Genomic DNA, 26,586 nt, shown 5'->3' with positions numbered 1-26,586 from the left:
GTATGGTTGAAAGTAGCTAATTCAATAAGGACTTTCATGCAAATATAGAGAAGTATATTATGACCATGATATTCGTTATTTTACCTAGAAAACTATTAATCAGTCATACAAAAAAATATAATGAATCCTCAGTCTGAAGGATGGCACATGCTGAATATTGAGATAATTATTCAGCTAAACAATCTGTCTGCAGGATGAACATTAATTGTCAAAGTAACTGTGACATTGTGATAATGTTGGAAGGTGGTGTGTGGATGCGGGCTGGGCGCGGACCTGGTGATCGAGATCCCGGGCTGGGGCGCGGGCGGCGGGCCGGCCGACGGCGCGCACTACCGCCTGGACTACCGCCCGCCGCACGGCTCGCCCGCGCCCAACTTCACCGTGCCCGCGCAGGCCTCCACCATCAACTTCCAGGGCCTGCCCGGCACCAAGTACCACTTCATGCTGTACTACTCCAACGCGACCTTCGCCGATCTCCTCACATGGAATCAAACAATTATTACAGGTGAGTACAATGTATTTATGTGAGGAAAATGTACACAGTATACATTTTCCGGTCATTTTTGATCAGTAAATGTAAAATTTAATTCAATCATGTAATGTATATTTGATATGGTCATCTGTCACATGGTATTTTATATATGGGCTTTTAACCGATTCTGTGCGGATGGCACCACAGTTGTGCCATGAATATCTTTTGTGTATGGCGGGTGGCACCCGAGAGGAGCCAAAATTTGAAGCCATGAAACTCAGATAAATTTACGTTTATCAAAGTTGTTCTGAAAACAAAAGTGTCTTTATTTATCACGTAGATCCTTCCTAGAATGTCAGTTTCAGCAGATCACGTGATTTCACATACTTCAGAGATTGTAAACCTTTCAAAAAATATATTATATTATTTTGCAAATTACTGTGATTGTATAACTATAATAGTACCTACTTTTCGTTAATAGTAAGCATAGCTGGGCACCGTTAATCAAATAGTTAACTTCGTTAATCCGCTACAAAAAAAGTTAGCTTTGTTAAGCATTAAAGCGTTACATTTCGGAAGAATTAACGCAAGTTAACGTTAATCGTTAATCCGTTAATATGTGTAAAATTGCATTTTTATATCGTTGCATTAGTGAACTTATACAACTTGTTGGTTTAGGTTCTGGAAGTTAACAGGTTAGGAATAAAACATATACAAATACTTGTATAATTCAAATGTGTAATTTAATCGTCGGGCATAAGGTGCATATTCCCCTTCATGAACATTAACATGTTGAAGTTCTCGTCTGAAAGCGAGGCTCGTTTTGGTGTTAAAATGTCTTTACCCGTGGAAAACAGACGTTCAACTGCAGCGCTTGAGGGTATAGCAGTATTGTATTTAATAAATAGATTTATGAATATCTGTTCCCCGAGGAATGCAGCATCGTTGAACGAGTCTTTTGATTTCATATCCAGCCACATTTTAACGAGACTTTGCGCTTTACTCTTTAAAGAGTTGGAGCTCTTTGGTTTTTCTATAGACTGAGTGACAGAATTGAAAAAGTCTTCCTCCTCGTCATCATCGTTGTTACTCGCATTGCTCCCTCCGCCAGTTAAACTATCTCTGTCCTTCGAATTTTCCGCTGCTTCTTGTCGTAAAGCATCTTCTACCTTTTTTTCCATGACCTTTTTTACTGCATCGATTAACGATTAACGAGCTTCTGCATATTAACGGAAGTTAACGTGTCCGTAAACATTTTTAAAAGTTAACTTAAAAGTTAATTCGTTAATCAAAATGTTAACTTCGTTAATTAACGATTAACGGATTAACGAGTTAATGCCCAGCTATGATAGTAAGGCAATAGAAACTGGATTAAAATATTCGTACTTTGGTGTTTATCTTTGTCTGAATAAATAGCGTAATCAATTTCAATATTCTATTAGAAACCTATCCATTAATAATTTGAATTTTTATCCTAAACAATACACCAAAAAAGAAATATCATAGCGCTGTGCACGTCTCGAATGTTCATATTTAATTCTATAGTAACACTAAAACAATCAATACATCGAAACTTAATTAAAGTTAAACCATTCACTTTCGCTTTTGGGTGGCTACTAAACTTACAGCACGTGGAAAAAGCAAAAAAAACGATTAGTTACAATTCATGGCGTTGGGCACCACAGTGGTGCCACGAAATATTTGTTCTCCGCCAGGCGTTAAACTTGTCCAAAAGGCCGCCGCATTGAATCGGTTAACTTATAAACATACAAAAAGATTTCAAATTCGTTTTAAATGAAAATATCCCGAAATAGTTGCGTTATTACCGCAATTATTAATGGTATTGTTTTCCTTCATCCGGGACGCCATATTGTCCTGTACCTCCACCACGCTACGAAGAATTTTCCTTTTTTAAACAAACCGATTTTATTGATAAACAAACCGATTGATGACCCATCAAAGATCTGGCACTGTAAAATTACTAAATTCTTTGTTTTCATTTATTTCTACAAATAACTTTACAATAAAATCTTAGCCATTATTACTATATTATACTCCTATATTATTTTAATATTGTTGCGTTTAGACAAGATTTTTTTTAACAAAAAATACAAATAAAAAAATAAATAAATAAATGTTGGTTTAGTATTAGTTCTGATAGTAGTAGCATATTTCTGAAGTTGGCGCTCAATACATTTCGTTGGATAACGGCGTAAACAGTGTGTCCAATATGAGCCGAATCCAAATTATTATTTTTTAAACAGATTATTATATTTTTTCCAGTGACGATATGTAAGTTATTTTATTTATCATGTAAAGAAAAATAATAAATAATTATGCCGCTAGTAAATAAAAATGTCAGATACAAAAATATTTAATTGTATTGTCTCTTACTTTTTATAATTTCTCCTAGAATTTTAGTTTGTAACTTTTACTTTACACAAGTATTTGAAATGTACCTAATATGCATAACGTTACCTTTACACATATGTTAGAACGTTTCAGTACTACTCCAAAGAATTCCCTTCTGGTATATCACGGACGTACAAGTTTACATACAAACATACTTTTTCTTTCTTTTTTGAAGTCAGTCAAAGAACGAACGAATTTTGCGGTAGATGTGTCGGATGTAGTCGTAAATGTAGATTTGAACTTACTTTGTGTTATATTTAGCGCCGGAGCCGCCGACGAACCTGACGGTGACACTGGGCCGCAACAAGCAGGCCACCATCTCGTGGGCGCCGCCCGCCCACGGAGACTACACCGGATTTCGATTTAAGGTACTTGTATTCAATTGTGTTAACTGATAATTATTACTATAATATTAAATACCTGATGCGATTAATTCGTCTGACTTGCAAATTGATTTTCCCTATGCTCATAGTTTCTATGGCAGTTGAATGGCAAAGAACATAGCTCTATTTCTTGCTTGTTCGTAGCAACTATTTTATTCAATAAATATTGGCACTACTTAGACATATGTAAATTGGAAGTATTGTTACAACATTTATACTTTAAACCCCATCGGTATTTTTTTAACATCGGAACTATTAGTTCAAGGTAATACCGTGAATGGATAAGGTCGCTTCGACTCATCACTTCCCGATAAGTCGATGTTATTTAGCTTATGATCTTGCATATCACGGGCATTTACGGAATATAGGTATAACAATAAAAACAAATTTAAGTTTATTTAATTTTAAAGTCATTCTGAAATATTTGTGTTGCATCCACTTGGCTTCAAACATGAGGTTGAGGTGGTCCTGGCGATTGTAAAATATCTGACCCATATTTAATATAAATAATATCTGTGATTTCATATAGGCATGAATATCATATTATATCTGATGTATAGAGAGATATCTGAGATATTATACCTGATGTACCGATACATAAGGTGTAAATGATTAATCGTCTGAAATATATTTCATGAATAATCTCGCATTGTTCTGTCAACAAAAGTGAAACAAAAACTGTCGTGAGAATTGTTGACAGACTATTTAAATAATGACGTAATTTGGAATTTTTAGACGTATGGAATATAACATTGCACATAAGTGTTTATTGCAAATTTTCCGTTTTATGTATGTCATATTATTTGTTTAAAATGCGGGCGAAGCCGCGGGCACCAGTAGTTATATATAAAAAATAAACTCCGTTGCCGACCTGGGAGTGGAGGTCGGCAACAGGGCGAAGGTTGAGTGGTGCGGTCGCGTGCGCAGGTGGTGCCGCTGACGGAGCGCGCGGAGGGCGGCGCGCGCAACCTGACGCTGGACGGCGCCGGCAACTGGACGCACACGCTGCGCGACCTGTCGCCCGGCGCCACGTACCAGCTGCACGCCTCCACGCTGCTGCACGACAAGGAGAGCGCCGCGTACGCCTCCTTCAACTTCACCACCAGTACGTCCCCTCACACGCACCGTACACGTTTGTTACCGTTACCTTGACAGATCATTCTATTTATCGCATTTCTACTACCTACTGGTAACTTTTGGTACGCTCGTTAGTTATAATATATTTTTTTCCATCTATACGAATTAAAACCGAAAATTTAACGTTTAAAGATTTTACATATTTGTCAAATTATTCTAATTAAATGTAAAAGCACATAAAACTAATTTTACAATATTTTTTATATGTCAAGTCTTAACGCAGAATAGTGATAACGCTGCCCATAGATTAGTAAAGATTACTCACTCCTAACAAGAAAATGTAACCAGTTTTGACAAACGAAATTGCCACTGTCATCTATTTTCGTGTTTGAAAAATATTAAAAAAAAATTAACAAAAAATACAACCGACTTCTATGTCACTACAAAGTAAAAAATAATTGAAATAAATGTTGGTTTAGTACATATTTCTGAAGTCGACGCTCAATATATTTCGTTGGATAACGATGTAAACAGCGTGTCTAATATGAGCGCCGACTTCAGAAATATGTACTAAACCAACATTTATTTCAATTATTTTTTACTTTGTAGTGACATAGAAGTCGGTTGTATTTTTTGTTAATAAAAATTTTTTTTCACCCTTTTTAGTGATGACATACTAACATTTATATTAATACAATATAAAATTGTATAAACGTGATCATGAATGAAGGTAAGGTCTGAGTTTACATTGATTGGAATCGCCCGCTCGCAGGGCGCTACCGCGCCCTGCTCGCTTAATTTTATATTATCTTATATGTTCCAACATATCCTAACTAAATAGTCAATGAGGAACTGGCAATGCAATTTCATTAGAACCTACACCAAATATCTTCAAACACAATGGAATTATTTCCATCGGTTGAGGAGTTACATATTTTGTCTCCGAGCCATATTATTAGACCCTTAAATAGTCAATGATGAACTGGCTTTGTAATTTCATTAGAACCTACACCAAATATCTTCAAACACAACTCAATTATCCCCATCGGTTGAGGAGTTACATATTTTGACTCCGAGACACATTATCAGACCCTTAAATAGTCAATGATAAACTGATTTTGCAATTTCAATAGAACCTACACCAAATATCTTCAAACACAGCTCAATTATTCCCATCGGTTGAGGAGTTACATATTTTGACTCCGAGCCACATTATCAGACCCTTAAATAGTCAATGATAAACTGATTTTGCAATTTCAATAGAACCTACACCAAATATCTTCAAAGACAACTCAAATATTCCCATCGGTTGAGGAGTTACATATTTTGACTCCGAGTCACATTATCAGACCCTTAAATAGTCAATGATAAACTGATTTTGCAATTTCAATAGAATCTATACCAAATATCTTCAAACAAAACTCAATTATACCCATCGGTTGAGGAGTTACATATTTTATCTTCAGAACCCACTCTGATCCTCATCATATTTAAATGGGACTAACTTGTAGCAATTGTCCACATACGAAATTAAAGGCATTAAAAGAGGTTCATAAACGGCGAAGTTATGGTTATATTTACACGATTTAGACTTAAACGGCTGACAACTGTGTCAGCCGTTAAGCCGTTTTAATGGGTTCCTTCAATTCTAAGGCGGTGAGATATCTATACTTATCCATGACGCTGCCATAATTATTATAATCGCGTCTCTCAATATTTTTTAAACAATACATATAATATTATGTGTGCTGAAAATGCAGTGCGTACTTAATAAAAAGATCCTGTGCTTAATTAGTAAATACCTATCTAAATGTATTATGAATAATACTACATGATTGAGTACTCTTTACACAGGTACTACCTGTATTATCGCGATTCGTCTCGATACGCTTCATTTACGTCCAGTCGAAATACAGCTAATAATAATGTGCCACACATTACTATTCGCTGCAAATTAAGCATGACGTAACACCGAAAACTAGAATGCTGGGTTATTCCGTACAGCGGATCTTAAATAACGATCATTAGTCATCGTTTCCTTGAATCGAAATAATATTAGAGAAGCCAACCATTATATTAAAATAATAAATGGCCAGTTGGACGTTATAAGAGCAGTGGGTCGCAATAATCGTGTCGCTGCACCGCCGCGTGCTTCGCAGACAATACGCAATTCATATCGAAATGAGGAAACTCGTTTATATGCTCCACGCGTTCGAGTATCTCGCCTTTTGACGTTGAGCTAGCTCAGCGCGCGACTTGGCCCGGTATGATCTCTGTAATACCTCGATCACACTAGCACATCGTGGAACCGTAACTGTTGCTAAATTTTTAGGCACTGGTACTATTTTACCTGATGATTTCATTACCTTAAACAAGTTTTTTTTGTGTCGGTATAACCCGCTGTGGTTCGACTCCGGTAGCATCCACTACACCCATTTCTGTCTTATAACTGCTGTGTTATGGTTTGAAGGGTTTGGTAAGGAAGACATACTTTTCCGAAGCGTTCTAGCTTAGCCCAGTGGCGTAGCGAGCAGGCGGCAGGTCTTGCAAAATGCCACGGGACCTCGGTCGGAGAGGTGCGAGATAAAAAGTTACCATAACAATTTCTGAAATGTGTATAAATCAGCATATATATATGTGTATATGCACTGAAGTTTGTAAAAAAATATCTTGTAAGTCTATCAAGGAAGAGGTTTAACCTTGTATTTTTTAGAAAATATAATTATCACAATGTGATTATTGGTCGCCTCATGTTGCCAAAACATGTTTAGAACCATCTCCACACAAGTGTGGAAAATTCTCATTCCGCCGATATACCTACTATTATTATTCTCGATGTAAAATTTGTATTAAGAGTCCAAAATTGAAATGCATGATAAATGAAACTCATGAAAATGATACCCTTTATTTATATATTTATTAAGATAAACTAGTCACATAATAAATGAGTAAACTATGGATAAGGAAGGGTTAAGTTTTTACACACTTTATGTAACATTACTTTTATACATGTAAGTTATAAAATGAAAGGTTCATAATAATAAAACTGAGTATTATTTTTGCCGACGCAGCCTAACCGAGGAGCGCCGCGATGTGAGTAAATCGGAATGTGCACGCTCGCACACCCACACACGATATGTCGCTTATATTTTATGCTTTTACAGAAAATTACTCATGCAATTATATACTTATGTTATTCATATAGTTACCATTAAATAATCGGCATCTCTTAGAAATATGCATGAGCTTGTTAAAAAATATTATTAATTTCATAATCACACGCAAGAGAATTATAAGGTATTATTAAATAATTACATTATCGCCGTGCATAGATTGTGCACTCAATCATACCGCCTGTTCACATTACAATTTTAATGATTAAATAGATTTCTGTCGGCGGCTCTGTGTTATCAAGTGTAACGTAATACCTTCGTCACACATTTTTACCATTTTGACGTTGAATATACATGTTGTTAATATTTTTGATAACTAGAACTAGAACTAGAGACGGCTTTATTATAGCAAGTTTATAGCGCCGCCCAGTCTGCGATGTGTGCATCCCTGTCCAAACCAAAATGCGACCAAACCGCAAAAATATAAACGAATTTTATTTTGTGACCAAACATTGTATATTTATTAGTACATTTATTATTTGCAATAGGTAGCGAATTCGTACTGTAGTCACATAACTATTATGTTGCATGAACATTTTGTAAATTTCATGACAGAGTTGACTGGTTCCAATGTTATTATTGTTCTAATATGATATTTAACAATAATACCTAATTTTGCGGTGAATGCCTATTTCACCGACTTTGAGCGTGCTGCAACCGCACCGTAAGGACGAGGCACGTGCTCGGTGTCGGCACGGGCGCGCCGCACGGACAAGCTTGACGCTGTATTGTGCTTCATGTGCCCAGTCACGCTGTAATCATTTACGATCTGAGACTGCTTAGCACTATTTAAGTCTCATCGTTGCATGTTTTTGTATGTGTCATCCTACTTGTATTTCCCCAATGGACATCCTTGAGCATTTGTCTTTATGTATAATTAAAATGAGTTTCATACAACAATTATCAAGTAATTATATTGTGCCTACACAATAAATCCATAATAAATATATCCAAAACTCCCACCTATAAGGAAAATAAATAAAAATAGCTTTTTTGTTATAATGTAATCTTCTTATGTTATGTAAATACATTTCATTATTGTTCGTGACAAAAATAAAGTAACATTTTATTTGCCTCTAGACAAACATGTCTTGTGTATGTGTTAGTTCCGCGAGCACATAATCGAGGATTTTTTCCCGTCCGATACAATCTTCATTGAATGTTATCTGACGGACTGTGTGCTATCGAATGATCATATACCGGTTACCAAATCGTTTTATAAATTATAATGAATAATTCATCTTTGACTATCAATTTAACGTTAACCGCCACGAAACCTACTTAGATAATTTAAATACCTGTTTTTCGTTATTTATATTACAGGTGATGCGGTTTCTGTGTAATATCGATATAATATATATAATAAAAATACCATGTAAAGACGAGCATGTTTACATCGCACACACATCATTTTTAATTGTAAATAAACTCAATAGTTATTTGGCTCCTTGACACATGTATTGTATGCGTATAAATATACAAAACTTGTCTTTTATGTCTTTCGTTCCGTCAATCTTTTACCATTAAAAAGCTCACCAACAGGGAAAAGAAGACTTCTCTCATGAACTGTAGAAGTTAGTAGATTGCGGATCAAGGCACTGATTTTAATATTATTTCATCAACTTTAATACGATTAGTTTCAAAATGCATGGCTGTAGATATTCATTGTGATCGATCTCCATTTCAACACTTGCATTACAGCATAAGTGAAAAGTAGTAGAGTTGTTGAAACATATCGGATACTGTGATGTTGCAGAGCCGAATACGCCGGGCAAGTTCATCGTGTGGTTCCGCAACGAGACCACGCTGCTGGTGCTGTGGCAGCCGCCCTACCCGCCCGGCGCCTACACGCACTACAAGGTAATGTTTGCACATATAGTACGACACACGTGACATCATTTTATATACACTTTATCTGACCTGAAATCACGCCCGATTCGCTAGAATACTATTTTTTTTTTAATATTTGCATGAGATTATATAAACTCGATATATGTTTTGTTATGACTTCGCTCGTGAAACTTTCGAGCGGCCGGTGGTACAGAACTAAAGTGTTGCAATGTGTTGTTCTCGGGCCGCCGCTAGGTGTCCATAGAGCCGCGGGACGCACGCGACTCCGAGCTGTACGTGGAGAAGGAGGGCGAGCCGCCCGGGCCCGCGCAGGCCGCCTTCAAGGGGCTGGTGCCGGGCCGCGCCTACAACATCTCCGTGCAGACCGTGTCCGAGCCGCAGCTGTCGGCGCCCACCACGGCGCAGTACCGCACGGTGCCGCTGCGGCCGCGCAACGTCACGCTGGAGCCGGGCTCGCTCACCGAGACCTCGTTCCGCGTCACGTGGCTGGAGCCCGCCGAGCTCAGGTAGGCGGCGGCGGGGCGGGCGTCGGGAAGGGCGGCGCGCGGCGTCCCGCGCCCCGCCCGCACTGACGCGCGCGTTGTCCGCAGCGAGTTCGAGAAGTACCAGGTGTCGGTGTCGGCGGTGTCGGCGGCGGGCGGCGCGGCGGGCGCGCGGCGGCTGCCGGGCGTGCTGCGCGCGCGCGACGAGCCGCCCGTCGCCGCCTTCGACGGGCTGGAGCCGGGCGCGCACCTCACCGTCACCGTCAAAACCATGTCGGGCAAGGTCACCTCCTGGCCCGCCACCGCCGACCTCACGCTCAGTCAGTAAAAACCTTTCGTTGATCTTTATGGCTCACACGAAATGCATCCGAGATGTACGTTCGTGGAACGTGCGCGATTCGAACATCGAAAAGCCCAAGGATGCGCCGACGAACAAGAAAACGACGGACTTGGGAATCTATGCGATTACTTTGTTCTTCGTTTTATCTGAGATTTGTTTGATCTGAGAGTTTGTCCTTAAGATGTTCGAACGGTTTAAAAATATTTTGGTGCACGGAAAATATTTAAGAATTTGCACGTATAGAATAGTGAAATATGTTCGATGCTGTGTATGTGTGTTTATACATGCTGCTATAATACAGGTTGGTGGACGATTATTTACTTACCCGAACTAATAAAAGTCGCTTACAAGTATTCTTACTGATAATCTCTGGATGTACCATATTTGTGTGAACGTTAAGTTTATTAATTCGATAATAACTGAGGGTTCGGCGAGGGGTTGAGACCGCATTCCTGGAGGTGCGTTAGTAGCGAACGTACAACGTTAACCGCCGACGCGGTTGGCGGCGTACTGAGGCGTGTCGCGTGCAGAGCCGCTGCCGGTGCGGGAGCTGCGCGCGACGGTGACGAGCGCGGCGAGCGGCGCGGCGAGCGGCGCGGCGAGCGGCGCGGCGGGCGGCGACGACCGCGTCGAGCTGCGCTGGACGCCCGCCGACGGTAGTCTGCAGGACGAATATAAGGTATGTATATGCTTACTGTTTATTTAAAATATATTGAACATATTTATTATCCAACTTTATAATATTGTATGATTCCCCTGACATGTTCAAAAGTGTACTTAATTTTATTTTAAATATTGTTTAATATTGTATAATGATCATGTGGTCTAATGTTTTTAATAAAAATGTATTGTATGTCAATGAAATGTTGCTATATCGTTATACCGTGTGGATGGTGTCAGGTGTGGTACCACGCGGAGGGCGAGCGCGAGGCGCCGAGCACGCTGCGCACGGCCGCCACCAACCTGACGCTGGACGCGCTGCTGCCCGGACGCAACTACACCATCTATGTAAGTGTTGCTAAGCCAATTCGAGTGCCATTAAATAGATAGACATAAACAAACTCACCAACATTTTTGTTCTTTTTTTATATAATTTCTTTTAATTGACGTAGGTAATTCATTCTAACATTAGAAATACGAACTGAATGACTGAACTTAGATTCGAGGTGTCCAGTTGGATTAATAAAAAATAAGATAATAGATCTAATGTATGCCAAATGACAATAATTATATTTGAATTTATATTTATTTTTATTATTTTATTATTACTATATTTAATTCGTATTAATAGTATTGTGCCGTGTGCTCCGGCGGCGAATAGACCACCCCGTGTCTACCCGTGGGTGTCGTAGAAGCCGACTAAGGGGTCTTAACCAGGGTAGATGGGCAGCAGAGTCTACTTGGACAATTACCATCTTACTGCGACGGTCCCGCTGGTCGCTGGGTCTGGGTCTTATAGGCAAAAAATAAAAGGACATTGAACACTTATTTAATGCAAAAATTGTACATTAGCAAATATATAATATCAACTTCGGCCTTACAACAGCGCACCGTTATAATTCGAAGGGTAAGGATAAAGAAAAACACGTACGCGTTGCGTTCAAACTCGATTCTAGGAGGGAGGAACGCATAAAACGCTCGAAACCCGAAACCTACCTTAGATCGACAAACCGGTTACAAAGTAGCAAACTTGCGTCGGCGACAGGTTTCGGCGGTGTCGCGCGGCGTGGAGAGCAACGCGAGCGCGGCGTGGGCCGGCACCCGCCCGCGCGCGCCCGCGCTGCGCCGCGCCGCCGCCGAGGGCCGCGCGCTGCGCCTGGCCTGGCGCGCCGCCGCCGACAGCCGCCAGCGCGCCTTCCAGCTGCGCTACCGCCGCCGCGGCGACGCCGGCCCCTACCGCACGGTAACCGCCCCGCCCCCCCCCCCGCCCCTCGCCCGCGCTGCGCCGCGCCGCCGCCGAGGGCCGCGCGCTGCGCCTGGCCTGGCGCGCCGCCGCCGACAGCCGCCAGCGCGCCTTCCAGCTGCGCTACCGCCGCCGCGGCGACGCCGGCCCCTACCGCACGGTAACCGCCCCGCCCCCCCCCCCGCCCCTCGCCCGCGCTGCGCCGCGCCGCCGCCGAGGGCCGCGCGCTGCGCCTGGCCTGGCGCGCCGCCGCCGACAGCCGCCAGCGCGCCTTCCAGCTGCGCTACCGCCGCCGCGGCGACGCCGGCCCCTACCGCACGGTAACCGGCGGCACCACCGCCACATCCATTTCTATCTCAAAACAGCAGTGTTGGGCGCTGCCGTGTTCCGTTTTGAAGGGTGTGGTCAGGTAGACTTCCGAGCGTTCCAGGCGTAATGGCGCATCTGTGGCCGACCTCAGGTAGGAATATCTAATCCTATCTGGGGTTAATTACAGATTTCTGCATGCCGGCAAGCTCGTCTGCTACTCCTATGTTATAAAAAAATGTGTCCCGCCCCCTATGCCGTCGGCCGTTCGATCCTAACCGGTATGATTATTTTCGAATGTAGGAAGTTGAATATATTTTTTTTTCTTTTTTCTATGAAATTAAAAGATATCTCATTTTATTTTAATTTTAATGAAACTTAACCTAACTTAACTTAAATATACTTGAGATATAAATGGTGCATTCCCAAATGTACTCCCTGATAAATAATCGGTGTTTATAATATACGTATGAAGTTAAGTTAATGCGATCGTGTACAGTGGGAGACGCAGGAGACGAACGCGACGCTGGAGGATCTGGAGCCGGGCGCCGTGTACGAGATCCAGCTGGCCGCCATCAGCCACGGCCTCTACAGCGAATGGTACACTGTGCTCAAGCCAGTCCGTGAGTTATTTTCCCTCGATATCCATAATAAATTATGTAACACACGGTATACCACAATTTATAAATGATATAAATGATGTATATTAAATTACGATTTTACAATTCAAATTGGAATATCTTTATAATATAAATAAAATTGTACTTTATTTTCTAAAGACTATTCTATTGAAATTCTCAGTCCTATTAATGCAACTATTATTATATAGATTATTGATTTACATGAAAACTTCTTTAGGTACTTAAAGGCATACTTGATTATTTCGTAATCTTATTTTACAATAAAGCTGCGCATAAATCGTTCGTACCTAAACAATTAATTATCATGGGGTTCCTTGAATATTCACACTCGGCTCCCAGTAATCGGGGGCGATCGTATCCGACGGCGAGTAAGCTCAGATGTCACAGAGCGCGGGGTGCGCGTTGGTCGTGCGCAGGTCCGCTGCCGCCGGCGTGGCTGGGCGTGGAGCGCGCCACGTCCAACGCGGTGACGGTGCGGTGGCGCGCGCCGGGCGCGGGCGCGCTGGGCGGCTTCGCGCTGCGCTACGCCGCCGCGCCGCTAGCGCCGCGCGCGCTGCCGCCGCTGCCGCCCGCCGCCACCTCCGCCGAGGTACGCCCGCTCGTTCCGACTATCCTATTCGCGATGTCGCATGCCGGATTCGAATCGAATCGTTCGATGCCCGACCGTACGTCATGATAGATTTTCTCGATTTTATTTTTTTATCGTAATTCTTCTAATATTTTTTTACTATTTCCTAATGCTTTTATAGTTTCGGATTTAACTATCTGCGCACACTTGAAAATATCTCCTTATGTCTTATGTCGTCGTATTGTGTCGTGTTATTTTTTTACAATGTTTTGATTGATTTACATTTTTTTATAAATCATTAGACAAGTATACTGCATAACATTTAATTATTGTATTATCGAGAAGGATTCGTACGTGTGTCCGTTTATGTGTGGATGTGTGATATGACGTGATTTTCAACTCATACACAAAGGTCGTAAACGTTACCGAGAAAATGTTTAATAAATCCGTGAACACGCGAATACAATATGGGACCCCAAAACGGCATAGTAATAACATAATTTGTATGTTGAAACTTCTAGCTAGTTTACCTAATAAACACACCCAAATATGAGTCAGCGACGTGGCCTCCATATCCACTGAGATGATCACCATAACACATTATTTATACAGTAAATAAAAAAAAGCGCGTGTGTTGCAGATAACGAATATGACGCACGGGGAGCGGTACACCATCACGCTGGACACGCTGAGCGAGGCCGCGGGCAACGAGACCGTGGAGAGCGGCCGCCCGCTCTCGCAGGAACACACCGTCCGTACGTACACATTCTTTACCGGGGCTCTTGTGCGCTTGGTGAAATTTTGTGGTCAATGTCCATGGATCAGATATTGACGTATTGTATAGCGTCGATAGGTCAATGGCGATGGCAAGCAATAAAATCTTTTAAATCTTAAAATGTTTAAACGCGCATCACAAACAACATCACCATGGTAAAGGTATGTTGGTTTCCTCAGATTGACTTTACACTTGAAAAAGGGTGAATTTCTAAAAAAAGGTTTCCGCTATCGGCTCGCTTCGCAGGTCCCAACCCGGTGTCGAACGTGGCGCAACTGGTGGACACGCGCAACCTCACGCTGGAGTGGCCGCGACCCTCGGGCCGCGTCGAGTGGTACGAGGTGCGCTGGTGGCCCAGCGAGGACGACGAGGACGGCGAGAGCGCGCCCGAGCCGGCCGACCCGGGCGAGACGAGCGAGGCGGGCGAGGCGGGCGCGGCGGGCGAGGCGGGCGCGGCGGGCGAGGCGGGCGCGGCGGGCGCGGACGACGAGGCGCAGGAGTCGGGCTCGCGCATCATCAGCGCGGAGGGCGGGCGCACGGCGCACGCGCTGCTGGGGCGGCTGCGGCCCGGCCGCGGGTACGCCGTGTCCGTGGCCGCGCACTCCTACAACCTGTCCAGCGACCTGTTCACCATGCACACGAGGACGCGTCAGTATCCACCGCCGGCACGCGTTAGGGAACGTACCCATCCTACCTGACCCATTTAGGGGGGGAGGGAGGTCTTTAAAATATTACGCTAAATCACAGGAGCGGAGGGGTCTTCGATTTTTGTCACGTTATTCAATTTTTCGAGAGAAATCTCGTGCTTTTTTTGCTATATTTGAATATGGCGCGGAGTGTTTAGTGCTTCTTAAACTATCAGTTAGTGGCGCTGACGCACATATGTCGAAACGTCAGCTGATTGAATAAAAACAGATACTGTTTGTCAGACAGTTTGCAGTTTAGTGAGGTTGTCAGAATCCGTGCTACAGACGTATACAATAATATCGTTGTACGATCGGCTGTATAAAGCTTCACAAAAAATTCACATTCGCAATACTACGTAACAATTTGAGGAGGGGGGCGAGGTCTTAGCATATACTACGGCTGGTCGCCAGAGGGGGGAGGGGTCGAAAAATATTAAAAAATAGGTCACGTAAGATGGGTACGTTCCCTTACCCGCGCTTGGCGGCCCGCTAACCGTGCGCTCTGTGCAGGGCCGCTGATCCAGTCGGAGATGACGATCGTGAGCGAGGCGGGCGGCGCGGACGACGACAACGGCACGTCGCCCGCCTTCCTGGTAATGTAGCGGGACGCGCTCCTCTACAGTTCATTAAGTACATTTACATTCTAACGAATTAACTATAGTCTGATTCATAATTAGGTGTCCAAAATGTAAACAAAGGTGTTGACCTATCAAGAAAATACGTTTCAAATGGTAGTTTCTTATTTTTGACAATATTAAATTAATACAACAATAATAAAATAATAATCTAAATAAATTAAGATCAATTCACATTTTCTTATATTTATATTACCTCAATTTCGTTCCATACAGTAATAATAATAAAAAACAAGGTTTATAGTAGAAAGTTAATATGTGATAATGGTAACACAATCGGAACCCAAAACATTTCTTGTGCCGTGTCATTTTTAAGTTTCGTAGCTGATGTTATTCATTTTCGTGATTGTAATCGTACTCGAATGTATTATCGTTTTCATAGCGCGTTTGTTAAATTGTGAATAATTGTAAAATTTTAGTTTTTTGTTGAGTTTGTTAAAGTTATTCTTTCTTGTTAATTTTGACAGTGACATTTGTTTGTTTACATTTTGGACACCTAATTATGAATCAGACTATAGTTAGCATCTGATGTCTCTGTACGTTTACCGTTTCATAAAAAAAAATGTGAGTATATATGTAACTTAAGAACTTGTACACGTAAGAAGTTATACTTTCCTGGCTTACTATATTAAAAAACATGAGTTTGATTGCTTCTGATGGTATGTTGCATTCGTTTAAAGCTGTCCATATGCTATCATGGTAGATAGGCTTGTCTTGGGTGGCTAAATAAATGTGATCAAAATTCAACATCTTTAATTTAAATTCAACTAAGTACTCCTAATTTCGAGTCATATATATAGGCCTACAAGTCCAAAGCCTTCGCGTAATCAATAAACGCTAGGTAGAGCGGTTGTCTTTGTTCTTCATTTTTTTCTATAATTAAATTCAAAGTATGGATATGATCTATGGTTGAGTATAATAAAATTAGTATTTAAAAGTAAATTAGTATAATAAAAATTAATAATGTTGTTTTTTTTATTTATTCTCAAACATATTGGGGTAACTAGCGACCCCGTCTGCCTAATAACGGAACTTTTTTTTGTAACGAAAGTCCATATGTGGGCAAATTAACATGTTCTAAAAGGTAAATATTACATGAGTAATTTTACATAGTGGTACATATAATTATTTATTTATGATGAATGGATTGATTTATATTTTGGTTGTACGGGATGATATGTTCGCCCAGCGAAGAATACCTTTATTAATTGAAATAAATAAATAACAACATAGACTATATAATAAGGAATTTTACTAATGTTATTTAACCTATAATCATAGCAATACAATGTTTCAAACTACGTCAGTATTTCAATAACTGATAAGAAATAATTGTAAGCGAAGTGACCTCATAAAATGTAACAGCTATTAAGTTATATTGCTGCAATCTCCGGACGTATTTGATAATTTTACAAGATCTCTTTATATAGCTTAATTAGTGAGATGTACAGCTCTTACACAATATTCCACATTGAGCTCGTGAAAAACTGGTCGATATGACATGATATATAGTCTGATTCATAATTTGGTGTCCATAATGTAAACAAAGAAATGTCACTGTCAAAATTAACAAGAAACAAAAACTTTAACAAACTCAACAAAAAACGAAAAAATACAATTATATACAATTTTTGCGAACGCGCTATGAAAACGAGAAAACATTAGATTTCGATCACAATCACGAAAATTAATAATGTCAGCTACGAAACTTAAATACGTGTCGAATGGATAACCTCTCTTCCTTTGGGAAGTCGGTTAAAAATTATGGCACAAGAAATGTTTAGGATTCCAATTGTATTACCATTATCACATTTTAATTTTCTACCATAAACTTTGTTTTTTTTTATTATTATTACTGTATGGAACGAAATTGAGGTAATATAAATATAAGAAAATGTGAATTAATCTTAATTTATTTTGACTATTATTTTATTACCGTTGTATTACTTTAATATCGTCAAAAATAAGAAACTACCATTTGAAATGTATTTTCTCGATAGATCAACACCTCTGTTTACTTTTTGGACACCTAATTCCGAAGCGGATTATAGATGTGTGCGTCCCCTCGCTAAACAGCGGGGTTGGTATAATTTTAATGTTGTTTCATTATATTATAATATTATTTAATAATATGATATTATTAGGAAAGAATATTAAAAATTTGGGAGGTATTCAATCCCTTGAGAATTTACCCGGGCAAAGAGGGTACCCTCGAGACCCGAATAATCCCAATACGGTTGCCGATATGGAGGGTGGGGACCCTCCATATCGGCAACGCAGACGCGGTATTCGAGAGACCGGTGGTACGAAGTTCCATGTCGCTCATGTGTGGCAGGTGCTGTACACGGCGACGCCGGCGCGCGCGTCGCGCTTCGACGCGTACCGCTTCCGGCTGGAGGCGGCCGGCTCGCCCGCGCGCACGGCCGAGCGCGCCGCCGCCGAGCCCGCGCGCCGCGTCGCCTTCCGCGCGCTCGTGCCCGGCCGCCTCTACAACCTCACCATGTGGACCGTCTCGCGCAACGTCACCTCGCACCCCGTGCAGCGCCAGGCGCGCCTCTGTAACTCCCCCTCCCCTTTCTCTCTGTGCCGTCCGTGCCGGGTATCCGCTGGGTTCGCGAAGTGACCGCTCCGCGCGGCCGCGACCGCTCCGATGGAGACCGCGAGCGAATCTCCCGAGAAACACGCGTGCTCCCCGATCCCCTTGTGAACGTTGAGGGAACGTGTCGTCACCGTTAGAGGCTAGTGCTGCATATATTTTATTTCATTTTCTCCACGAAGACTATTGAAGTCATTTATGAGACATTTATGAGTGGAGCGTGATAAAGTGAATGTACACAGCAAATGATATTTTGACAGACAGTCTTACCTCCCCATTGTGTTCGCGAAAAACAACCATCTTGTGGAGCGCCGAGCACTGTTGCACGCTTCAGGAGCGCGAACTTATCCACTATGTAGAACAATTGCAGGAGCGTGGAGCGTAGAGGTTCGCGAACATAGTGGATACCCGGCTTCAAATAATGTGTCGATTGCTACAAGAGACTATTTGTCATTCTTGATCCACTATGATAAAGTATAAACTATATTACTTGCGACATATCGCTTTTTGATTGTAATCACCTATTGTGACATATTTAATTCTTGGCTGCTGAAGCTTAATTTTCTTTAAAATGTAGTTATGCAAACTTACAGTTATGTCATAATGTTAGATTTCATTTTAGTTGTCGACACCATCGTTACGAATTTAGAAAATGGTATTTGGTAAACTAGGTAAATGAAAGAGTGGTAGTTCAAACTGAGCGAGCGTTCCCCTTGCCCAGATCCCCGGCCGATCACCGAGCTGAACGCGACTGAGATAGGCGCGCGCGAGATCACGCTGGCGTGGGACCGACCGCCCGGCGACTACACCGCCTTCAGCGTGCAGTACCTCACGCCCGCCGAGCGGCTGGAGACCAGGACCACCGAGGGCCTGTCGCTGACGGTGGGCGAGCTGAGCCCCTACACCGACTACACGTTCACGGTGGAGGTGCAGGCGGGCACGCCGGCCACCATCCTGACGCGGTCGCGCGCGCACTCGGCCGCGTTCCGCACGCTCGAGGCCGAGCCCGCCGCGCCGCGCGACTTCCTGCCCGTCGACACCAAGCCCACCGAGGTCACCTTCCGCTGGGACCTGCCGCCGCACGACCGCCACGGCGAGCTGCAGTACTTCGTCATCGAGTACGCGCCGCAGCAGGAGCCGCGCAACGTGCGCACCGTGCGCTTCCCTCCCGACGGTAGGTCGCCGCCTCTCGACATCGCTTCGCCGCATTCCTGGTGGCGCACGAAACGCTAACACGTAAACGATCTCCCCGTTGGCCCGCAGCGCGGTCGGGCACGGTGGCGGGGCTGGGCGCGGGCGGCACGTACGAGTTCTGGCTGCGCGGCGCCACGCGCGCGGGCGCGGGCGCGGCGGCGCGCTGGCGCCAGCACATGAGCATCGCCGCGCCGCCGCGCCCGCGCGCGCACGCGCTGCCCGCCGAGGTGCGCCGCTCCTCCTCCACGGTGGCCGTGCGCTTCTTCGCCAACTACTTCTCGCCCGCCAACGGGAACGTCACCGCCTACACGCTGGTGCTCGCCGAGGAGCCGCGCAACGACACGCCCGCGCGGCTGCCCTCCTGGCGCGACGTGCACCGCCTGCCCGTGTGGCCGCCCTACCAGGTCACGGAGCCCTACTACCCGTTCCACTCGTCCTCCGTGGAGGAGTTCACCATCGGCTCGGAGCGCTGCGAGGGCGGCGGGCGCGCCTACTGCAACGGGCCGCTGAAGCCGGGCTCGCGCTACTACGTCAAGCTGCGCGCCTTCACCGCGCCCGACAAGTTCACCGACACCGGCTACACCGTCGTTTACACTGGTAACGTACGCCTCCTTCTTAGCCCCCGTTTACTTGTCGTTCGTTTCCGTTATTCGATTTGAAATTAATGGGGTTCACCATACAAGAAACCACTACTTTTCATTTTATCTATTGAACCGTAAAAGGTACAAATTTTTAAAACGCATTGTGACTTGTATGATTGCTATGACAAGTAATACTAACAATAAATGAAAATTTAGTAGTACGGAACCCGCCGTGTGCGAGTTTAACTCGCACTTGGCCAATTATTTGATTGTTACGAATAGCCGATAGTTTGTAAAATTTTGTATTGTTTGTTAAATTTTGGGAGTAGCCAGATACAGAGCAGTTTATAGATAAAAGTAAAATTTATTTTTGTAATAATGTAACATTTTTTTAATTAATCATTAATTGCGTAGTAAACGACAAGTAAATTCTTATCGTAGTCATAGTATATTAATGTTATCTTGATAATGATTGTAAAGTATTTTATGGAGTGTTTAATAATAATAACAAGGTGAGCTAGATATAATCAATTGTTCGTTGTCAGTAGTAACGAGTGCATGTACAATTTTACAAGTAAATTTTATTTTATACATTGTAAAGCTACATTTACATTACAAAAGTACAACAAATACGCATGGGTGTATCAACCGTTGCAATATCGTATAAAGGTGAATTAATATAACTGAGCATTTTTCTCAGTCACTCTGATAAAACGTTCATCAAATACATTTAGTAGAATACATGTAACTCAACGTAAACCGCGTGTACTTAAGGCAGGATGGGTCCCGACTTTGCATATCGTCCATGAAGTTCTAACAGCGTGTAAGTCAACAAGTTACAAGTTATTGTAGTTATAAAAAACGTTATATATATATATATATACAGGGTGAATTTTTAAAACGGGCCTTCAGGGCCAAATCGGAAACTATAAGGATTAGCGAAAAATGCTGAAAGGAGTTACGAGGCCGATTTTGATAAAAACTAAAACTGCATCATTAGTTTTTTAAAATATCTTTTTCCCTAGCCGGGAATCGAACGAGTTCATTTTAAAAAAAAATACACCCTCTATACTATTCCACCATCTGATAGTGTCGCTTATAAGGATCAAATTCTGGGAAGTAATGTTATGTGACAAATTAAAGGAAAATGAAAATTTTGAAGAAAATACACATTTTTCCATACATTGCCATACTAATACTTATACATAACAAATGATTTATGTGTAATTCTTTAGAAACATACGTAAGGCATACCATTGAAGAATTTGTTGGTTAATCAACTAATTATTCGATGTTATAACCGTGACATACGGCTTAGTATGAGTAAGTAACAGTTTGGCAAGTAAATTACCGCCGTTTTTAGGATTTATTTTTTAATAAAAATAGATAAGTGATTAAATAGTAAATTGTTATTGTTTGTTGTTTATAACTACGTTTCAACAGTACATATAATTTTCTATATCTCTTTGTTTAGTTATCACTCGGATTTGACTCGAAGAAGACATTCTCGCAAATTGTCAACTTTACATCTGTTTTAAACGATACTCCGCCCATAGCAAGTAAATCTATTTTAATGGACCTAAAAATAACCTTAGCTAAGTCGGACATAAAAATATAAATTATTGGGAAACAAAACGTCCATTTCGAATGATTAGAAACATTGAGCCAATAAAAATGTTAATACACGAAATGTTTAAATTGATGAATGGCGGGAACTTAACTGCCTAATTAATATGAAAAAATATGTATTTTCTTAAAATTGAGGCTTTTCTTTTAGTTCGTCATTTATTATTACTTCCCTTATATATATATATATATATATATATATATATATATAACGTATATATACGTAATATAAACGTTATATATATATTAGCGTTATAAGATTTTAGCGTGACTTACGCGGTGTTGACTAAAAATTGCTTGGACATACGTTATGTTTCTTAAGCAGAGTAGGGTATTTTATAAAAAAAACTGTCATTAATTTTATATTATTTTTAATAAGGAAGTAACTAATAAAAAAAATTACACAAGTTACATGATACAAGATTTTGTAGTAACTTTATTATAAATCAACCTTTTTTCTTCAATAAATTAAGTATGTAGTTGTTACGTCTTTGGTACCTATATTTTACAAACATAATAATTCTTAAAATACACATTATAATATTTTTAAATCAGTCAAATCATAAGTTGTAGGTAGTAGATAAATAGATGTGATATTTTTGCTAAAACAAGTAATCAATCCCCTTATCCTCCCTTCCCATCCTCTGTGATGCTCCCGACGGCGTATTTTTTGGATACGGTGGAAGCATCGTAAAACCGCTCTCCGCCGGCCGCCCGCCGGTTAATTGGGGACCTGAACCCAGGCAACACCGCCAACCTCTGGCCCCCAACTCTCCCTCTGGCTGTCCCGCCAACCGGCGAAAAAACCCGTTGCACGATTACCCTGTCGGAGTAAGAGACCGCATTGGAGCCGAGTAGACGTGCTCACGGGGACCGGGAGCCCTGCCGTCCTCCGCGCCACCATCTCACATTACCACTGTGAATACGGGGCTAAGAGACCCGCACTTGTTCCTGTGAGGCGTCGACGGAGCATCTCAAATACTTTCTAATTGCTCCTCTTTTTAGAACCCCGCCATGAAAAGGCAGAAAAAGGAAAACGTTTACTCAGCGGTGACCTCCTTCACCCTTACTGTGGATATATGTAATATCAGGGGGCTTCACCAACTTGAGGCGACATATCCGGCTTTCCTCATTTTGACGGAGACGTAAATATGGCCCACGGGCTATAGATCGTATTTAGATTACCCCGGCTACAGTATACAACATGCCTTTAGACGTCAAGCCTGGGTATGTTCGGGGTGATATCTGCTGCCGCCGTCCCAGCTGCGTCGAAGACAAGGACCTATCCTTATTTTGTGGGTGCGCATGGCTATTAGTGGGCAGCCCCGTAACTACGCGTGCCAATATAGGTCCTAAACCAGGAATGTAGAGACAACTCGATTATTCGTGCATGTCAGGAGTCGAGCAGTGGGCGATTGATGGAACGTTGCAGCAGTGTCCTTAGGCGGAACTGGTGATTCTAGGTGACTTTAATACCCACCATATGTAGTGGCTGGGCCCGAATCATATACTGCGCCGGAAGAACTGCATAATGTATGCTTGGGACTTCTGCTTGGGATATGGGCTCACCCAGGCCGTATCCAGTTATACTAGGGTACCTGATATCCAGATCCATACTGCTTCTTTCTGGATCTTCTGTTGATCAACCATTCTGAAAACTACCATGTGATGGTCAAGGCTCCTCTAGGATCTTGTGACCATTGCTTGATAAGTTTTTCTGTGCCCTTGTCGCGTCCCACGTAGGTTCAACCTCCGGGGAAGTGATAAGTTTGGCACGACAGGTCACCTAAACTACGCAAATAATTACCTTTTCTGGGAATAAATGTCACGCAGAACTTTGGACGTTATGAATTTATATGCAACTGACTGACTTACGCTGTGTTGTCCCTTAAGATTTACTTACGCAGTGTCAGTTTTTTCGAAATAAACAGAGCTATTGGCTAGCTACCTCTTTTCTGATTGTACAGAAAAAAGCGCGCGGGCATTCTTCATCCAATGGCATCAAAATGTCAAAACCATAAAAAAATGACTTTCGCACTGTTAGAACTTCATGGACGATATTCCGTAGACATGAAATTTTGACAAGACTGACAAAACGTATCGCGTACCCTCAACAAGTAAACCTCGCTAACCGCCGCATCCCGCAGAGGCGGACCACACGGCGTGGATCGCGGGCGCGGGCGTGGCGCTGGCGGCGCTGGGCGGCGCGGGCGCGGCGCTGCTGCTGCGCCGCCGCCGCGCGCGCCGCGCCGCCCCGCCGCCGCCCGCCGCGCAGCCGCGCGCGCGCCCCGTGCGCGTCGCAGACTTCCTCGACCACTACCGCCTCATGTCCGCCGACTCCGACTTCAGGTCAGTGTCCGCCCCGCCCCCGCCCCCGCCCCGCCGCCGCCCGCCGCGCAGCCGCGCGCGCGCCCCGTGCGCGTCGCAGACTTCCTCGACCACTACCGCCTCATGTCCGCCGACTCCGACTTCAGGTCAGTGTCCGCCCCGCCCCCGCCCCCGCCCCGCCGCCGCCCGCCGCGCAGCCGCGCGCGCGCCCCGTGCGCGTCGCAGACTTCCTCGACCACTACCGCCTCATGTCCGCCGACTCCGACTTCAGGTCAGTGTCCGCCCCGCCCCCGCCCCCGCCCCGCCGCCGCCCGCCGCGCAGCCGCGCGCGCGCCCCGTGCGCGTCGCAGACTTCCTCGACCACTACCGCCTCATGTCCGCCGACTCCGACTTCAGGTCAGTGTCCGCCCCGCCCCCGCCCCCGCCCCGCCGCCGCCCGCCGCGCAGCCGCGCGCGCGCCCCGTGCGCGTCGCAGACTTCCTCGACCACTACCGCCTCATGTCCGCCGACTCCGACTTCAGGTCAGTGTCCGCCCCGCCCCCGCCCCCGCCCCGCCGCCGCCCGCCGCGCAGCCGCGCGCGCGCCCCGTGCGCGTCGCAGACTTCCTCGACCACTACCGCCTCATGTCCGCCGACTCCGACTTCAGGTCAGTGTCCGCCCCGCCCCCGCCCCCGCCCCGCCGCCGCCCGCCGCGCAGCCGCGCGCGCGCCCCGTGCGCGTCGCAGACTTCCTCGACCACTACCGCCTCATGTCCGCCGACTCCGACTTCAGGTCAGTGTCCGCCCCGCCCCCGCCCCCGCCCCGCCGCCGCCCGCCGCGCAGCCGCGCGCGCGCCCCGTGCGCGTCGCAGACTTCCTCGACCACTACCGCCTCATGTCCGCCGACTCCGACTTCAGGTCAGTGTCCGCCCCGCCCCCGCCCCCGCCCCGCCGCCGCCCGCCGCGCAGCCGCGCGCGCGCCCCGTGCGCGTCGCAGACTTCCTCGACCACTACCGCCTCATGTCCGCCGACTCCGACTTCAGGTCAGTGTCCGCCCCGCCCCCGCCCCCGCCCCGCCGCCGCCCGCCGCGCAGCCGCGCGCGCGCCCCGTGCGCGTCGCAGACTTCCTCGACCACTACCGCCTCATGTCCGCCGACTCCGACTTCAGGTCAGTGTCCGCCCCGCCCCCGCCCCCGCCCCGCCGCCGCCCGCCGCGCAGCCGCGCGCGCGCCCCGTGCGCGTCGCAGACTTCCTCGACCACTACCGCCTCATGTCCGCCGACTCCGACTTCAGGTCAGTGTCCGCCCCGCCCCCGCCCCCGCCCCGCCGCCGCCCGCCGCGCAGCCGCGCGCGCGCCCCGTGCGCGTCGCAGACTTCCTCGACGATCGGGATCGCAACTACAATTAGTAATTAGTAATCAAAATGTTGTCGTAAAAAGTAGTTAAAGTTAAGTAGTACCTTTTGTAATCTGTAGTTATAATTACTGATTACTATATGTAATCGTAATTAGTAATCAGTAGTTAGATTACATATTGTCCAACTGTCGCACGCACACACACCTCGCCTCCTCTCACGTGAGCTTGTCGCGCGCAGGTTCAGCGAGGAGTTCGAGGAGCTGAAGCACGTCGGGCGGGAGCAGCCGTGCACGGCGGCGGACCTGCCGTGCAACCGGCCCAAGAACCGTTTCACGAACATCCTCCCCTACGACCACTCGCGCTACAAGCTGCAGCCCGTCGACGACGAGGAGGGCTCCGACTACATAAACGCCAACTACGTACCCGGCCACAACTCGCCCCGGGAGTTCATCGTCACGCAGGTGAGCCCGCCGAATACTTTTGAACGAATTTATCCATGTGAAAACATAAAGTATGTTAGGAATAACTTTTTTTATATGTATATCATATTGCAGATGGCGTGCCGCAAGGCGGTATTCTCTCAACATTACTATTTTCTCTATTTATTGACTCCATAACTTCTGCTATCAACTGTTCGTATCATCTGTATGCAGATGACTTGCAACTTTACGCTCCAGCAGATTTGAATAGTCTCCATAGCGCAATTGATACAATTAATCTTAAGTGCCATTTATAACTGGTCATTGCGCCGTGGGATTTCAGTCAACCCTGCCAAATGCCAAGCGATCGTCATGGGTAGTTCAAGGCTGTTAACAAGGGTAGATTATAGCTCCCTACCTATCTTATATAACTGCACTCAAATTTAGATTGCTCAAACAGTGAAAAATCTTTAGCTTTATATCGACAACTCCTTGACTTGGTATCCGCAAGGTGTGGAAGTATGCCGGAAGATCAACGCCACTCTGCGCTCACTATATCGTCTAAAACACTTTCTTCCTATTAAGACCAAGCTTATGCTTGTCAACACTCTTATTCTGCGTATTATTGACTATTAGTGGAGTGCCTGGAGCATTCTAAACCGTAAAACCTCGGATTAGAGTTATAGTGAATGAATTAATATGATCGATGTGGGATATTGTTTTTTAAACTATAAATTGCAATGTTTACCCAAATTTTTTTTGTGCACTCCATTTTTTTATTGTTTAAAAAAATATATTATAAAAA

General features: G+C 44.4%; 1 protein-coding gene across 1 annotated transcript in view; it reads left to right on the top strand.

The window, feature by feature from the left end:
- LOC140751805 (tyrosine-protein phosphatase 10D) overlaps positions 1–26,586 on the top strand; it is a 35,061-nt gene that overhangs the window by 1,332 nt on the left and 7,143 nt on the right. The window contains exons 2-20 of the mRNA XM_073085857.1: positions 244–505; positions 3,146–3,252; positions 4,195–4,372; positions 9,274–9,377; positions 9,603–9,874; positions 9,959–10,170; positions 10,721–10,869; positions 11,091–11,198; positions 11,896–12,093; positions 12,899–13,022; positions 13,457–13,629; positions 14,249–14,363; positions 14,630–15,031; positions 15,580–15,662; positions 18,040–18,262; positions 19,022–19,474; positions 19,564–20,091; positions 23,849–24,050; positions 25,601–25,823. Of these exons, the coding sequence (XP_072941958.1) occupies positions 244–505; positions 3,146–3,252; positions 4,195–4,372; positions 9,274–9,377; positions 9,603–9,874; positions 9,959–10,170; positions 10,721–10,869; positions 11,091–11,198; positions 11,896–12,093; positions 12,899–13,022; positions 13,457–13,629; positions 14,249–14,363; positions 14,630–15,031; positions 15,580–15,662; positions 18,040–18,262; positions 19,022–19,474; positions 19,564–20,091; positions 23,849–24,050; positions 25,601–25,823 (4,116 nt within the window). The remainder of the gene's footprint in view (positions 1–243; positions 506–3,145; positions 3,253–4,194; positions 4,373–9,273; positions 9,378–9,602; positions 9,875–9,958; positions 10,171–10,720; positions 10,870–11,090; positions 11,199–11,895; positions 12,094–12,898; positions 13,023–13,456; positions 13,630–14,248; positions 14,364–14,629; positions 15,032–15,579; positions 15,663–18,039; positions 18,263–19,021; positions 19,475–19,563; positions 20,092–23,848; positions 24,051–25,600; positions 25,824–26,586) is intronic.

This window comes from Epargyreus clarus, unplaced genomic scaffold (genome assembly GCF_041222505.1).
Source record: "Epargyreus clarus isolate Ecla_fem2 unplaced genomic scaffold, WU_Ecla_fem_2.2 ptg000023l, whole genome shotgun sequence".
In the NCBI taxonomy this organism is placed as follows: Eukaryota; Metazoa; Arthropoda; class Insecta; order Lepidoptera; family Hesperiidae; genus Epargyreus; species Epargyreus clarus.
This window is presented reverse-complemented; position numbering and strand designations above follow the sequence as displayed.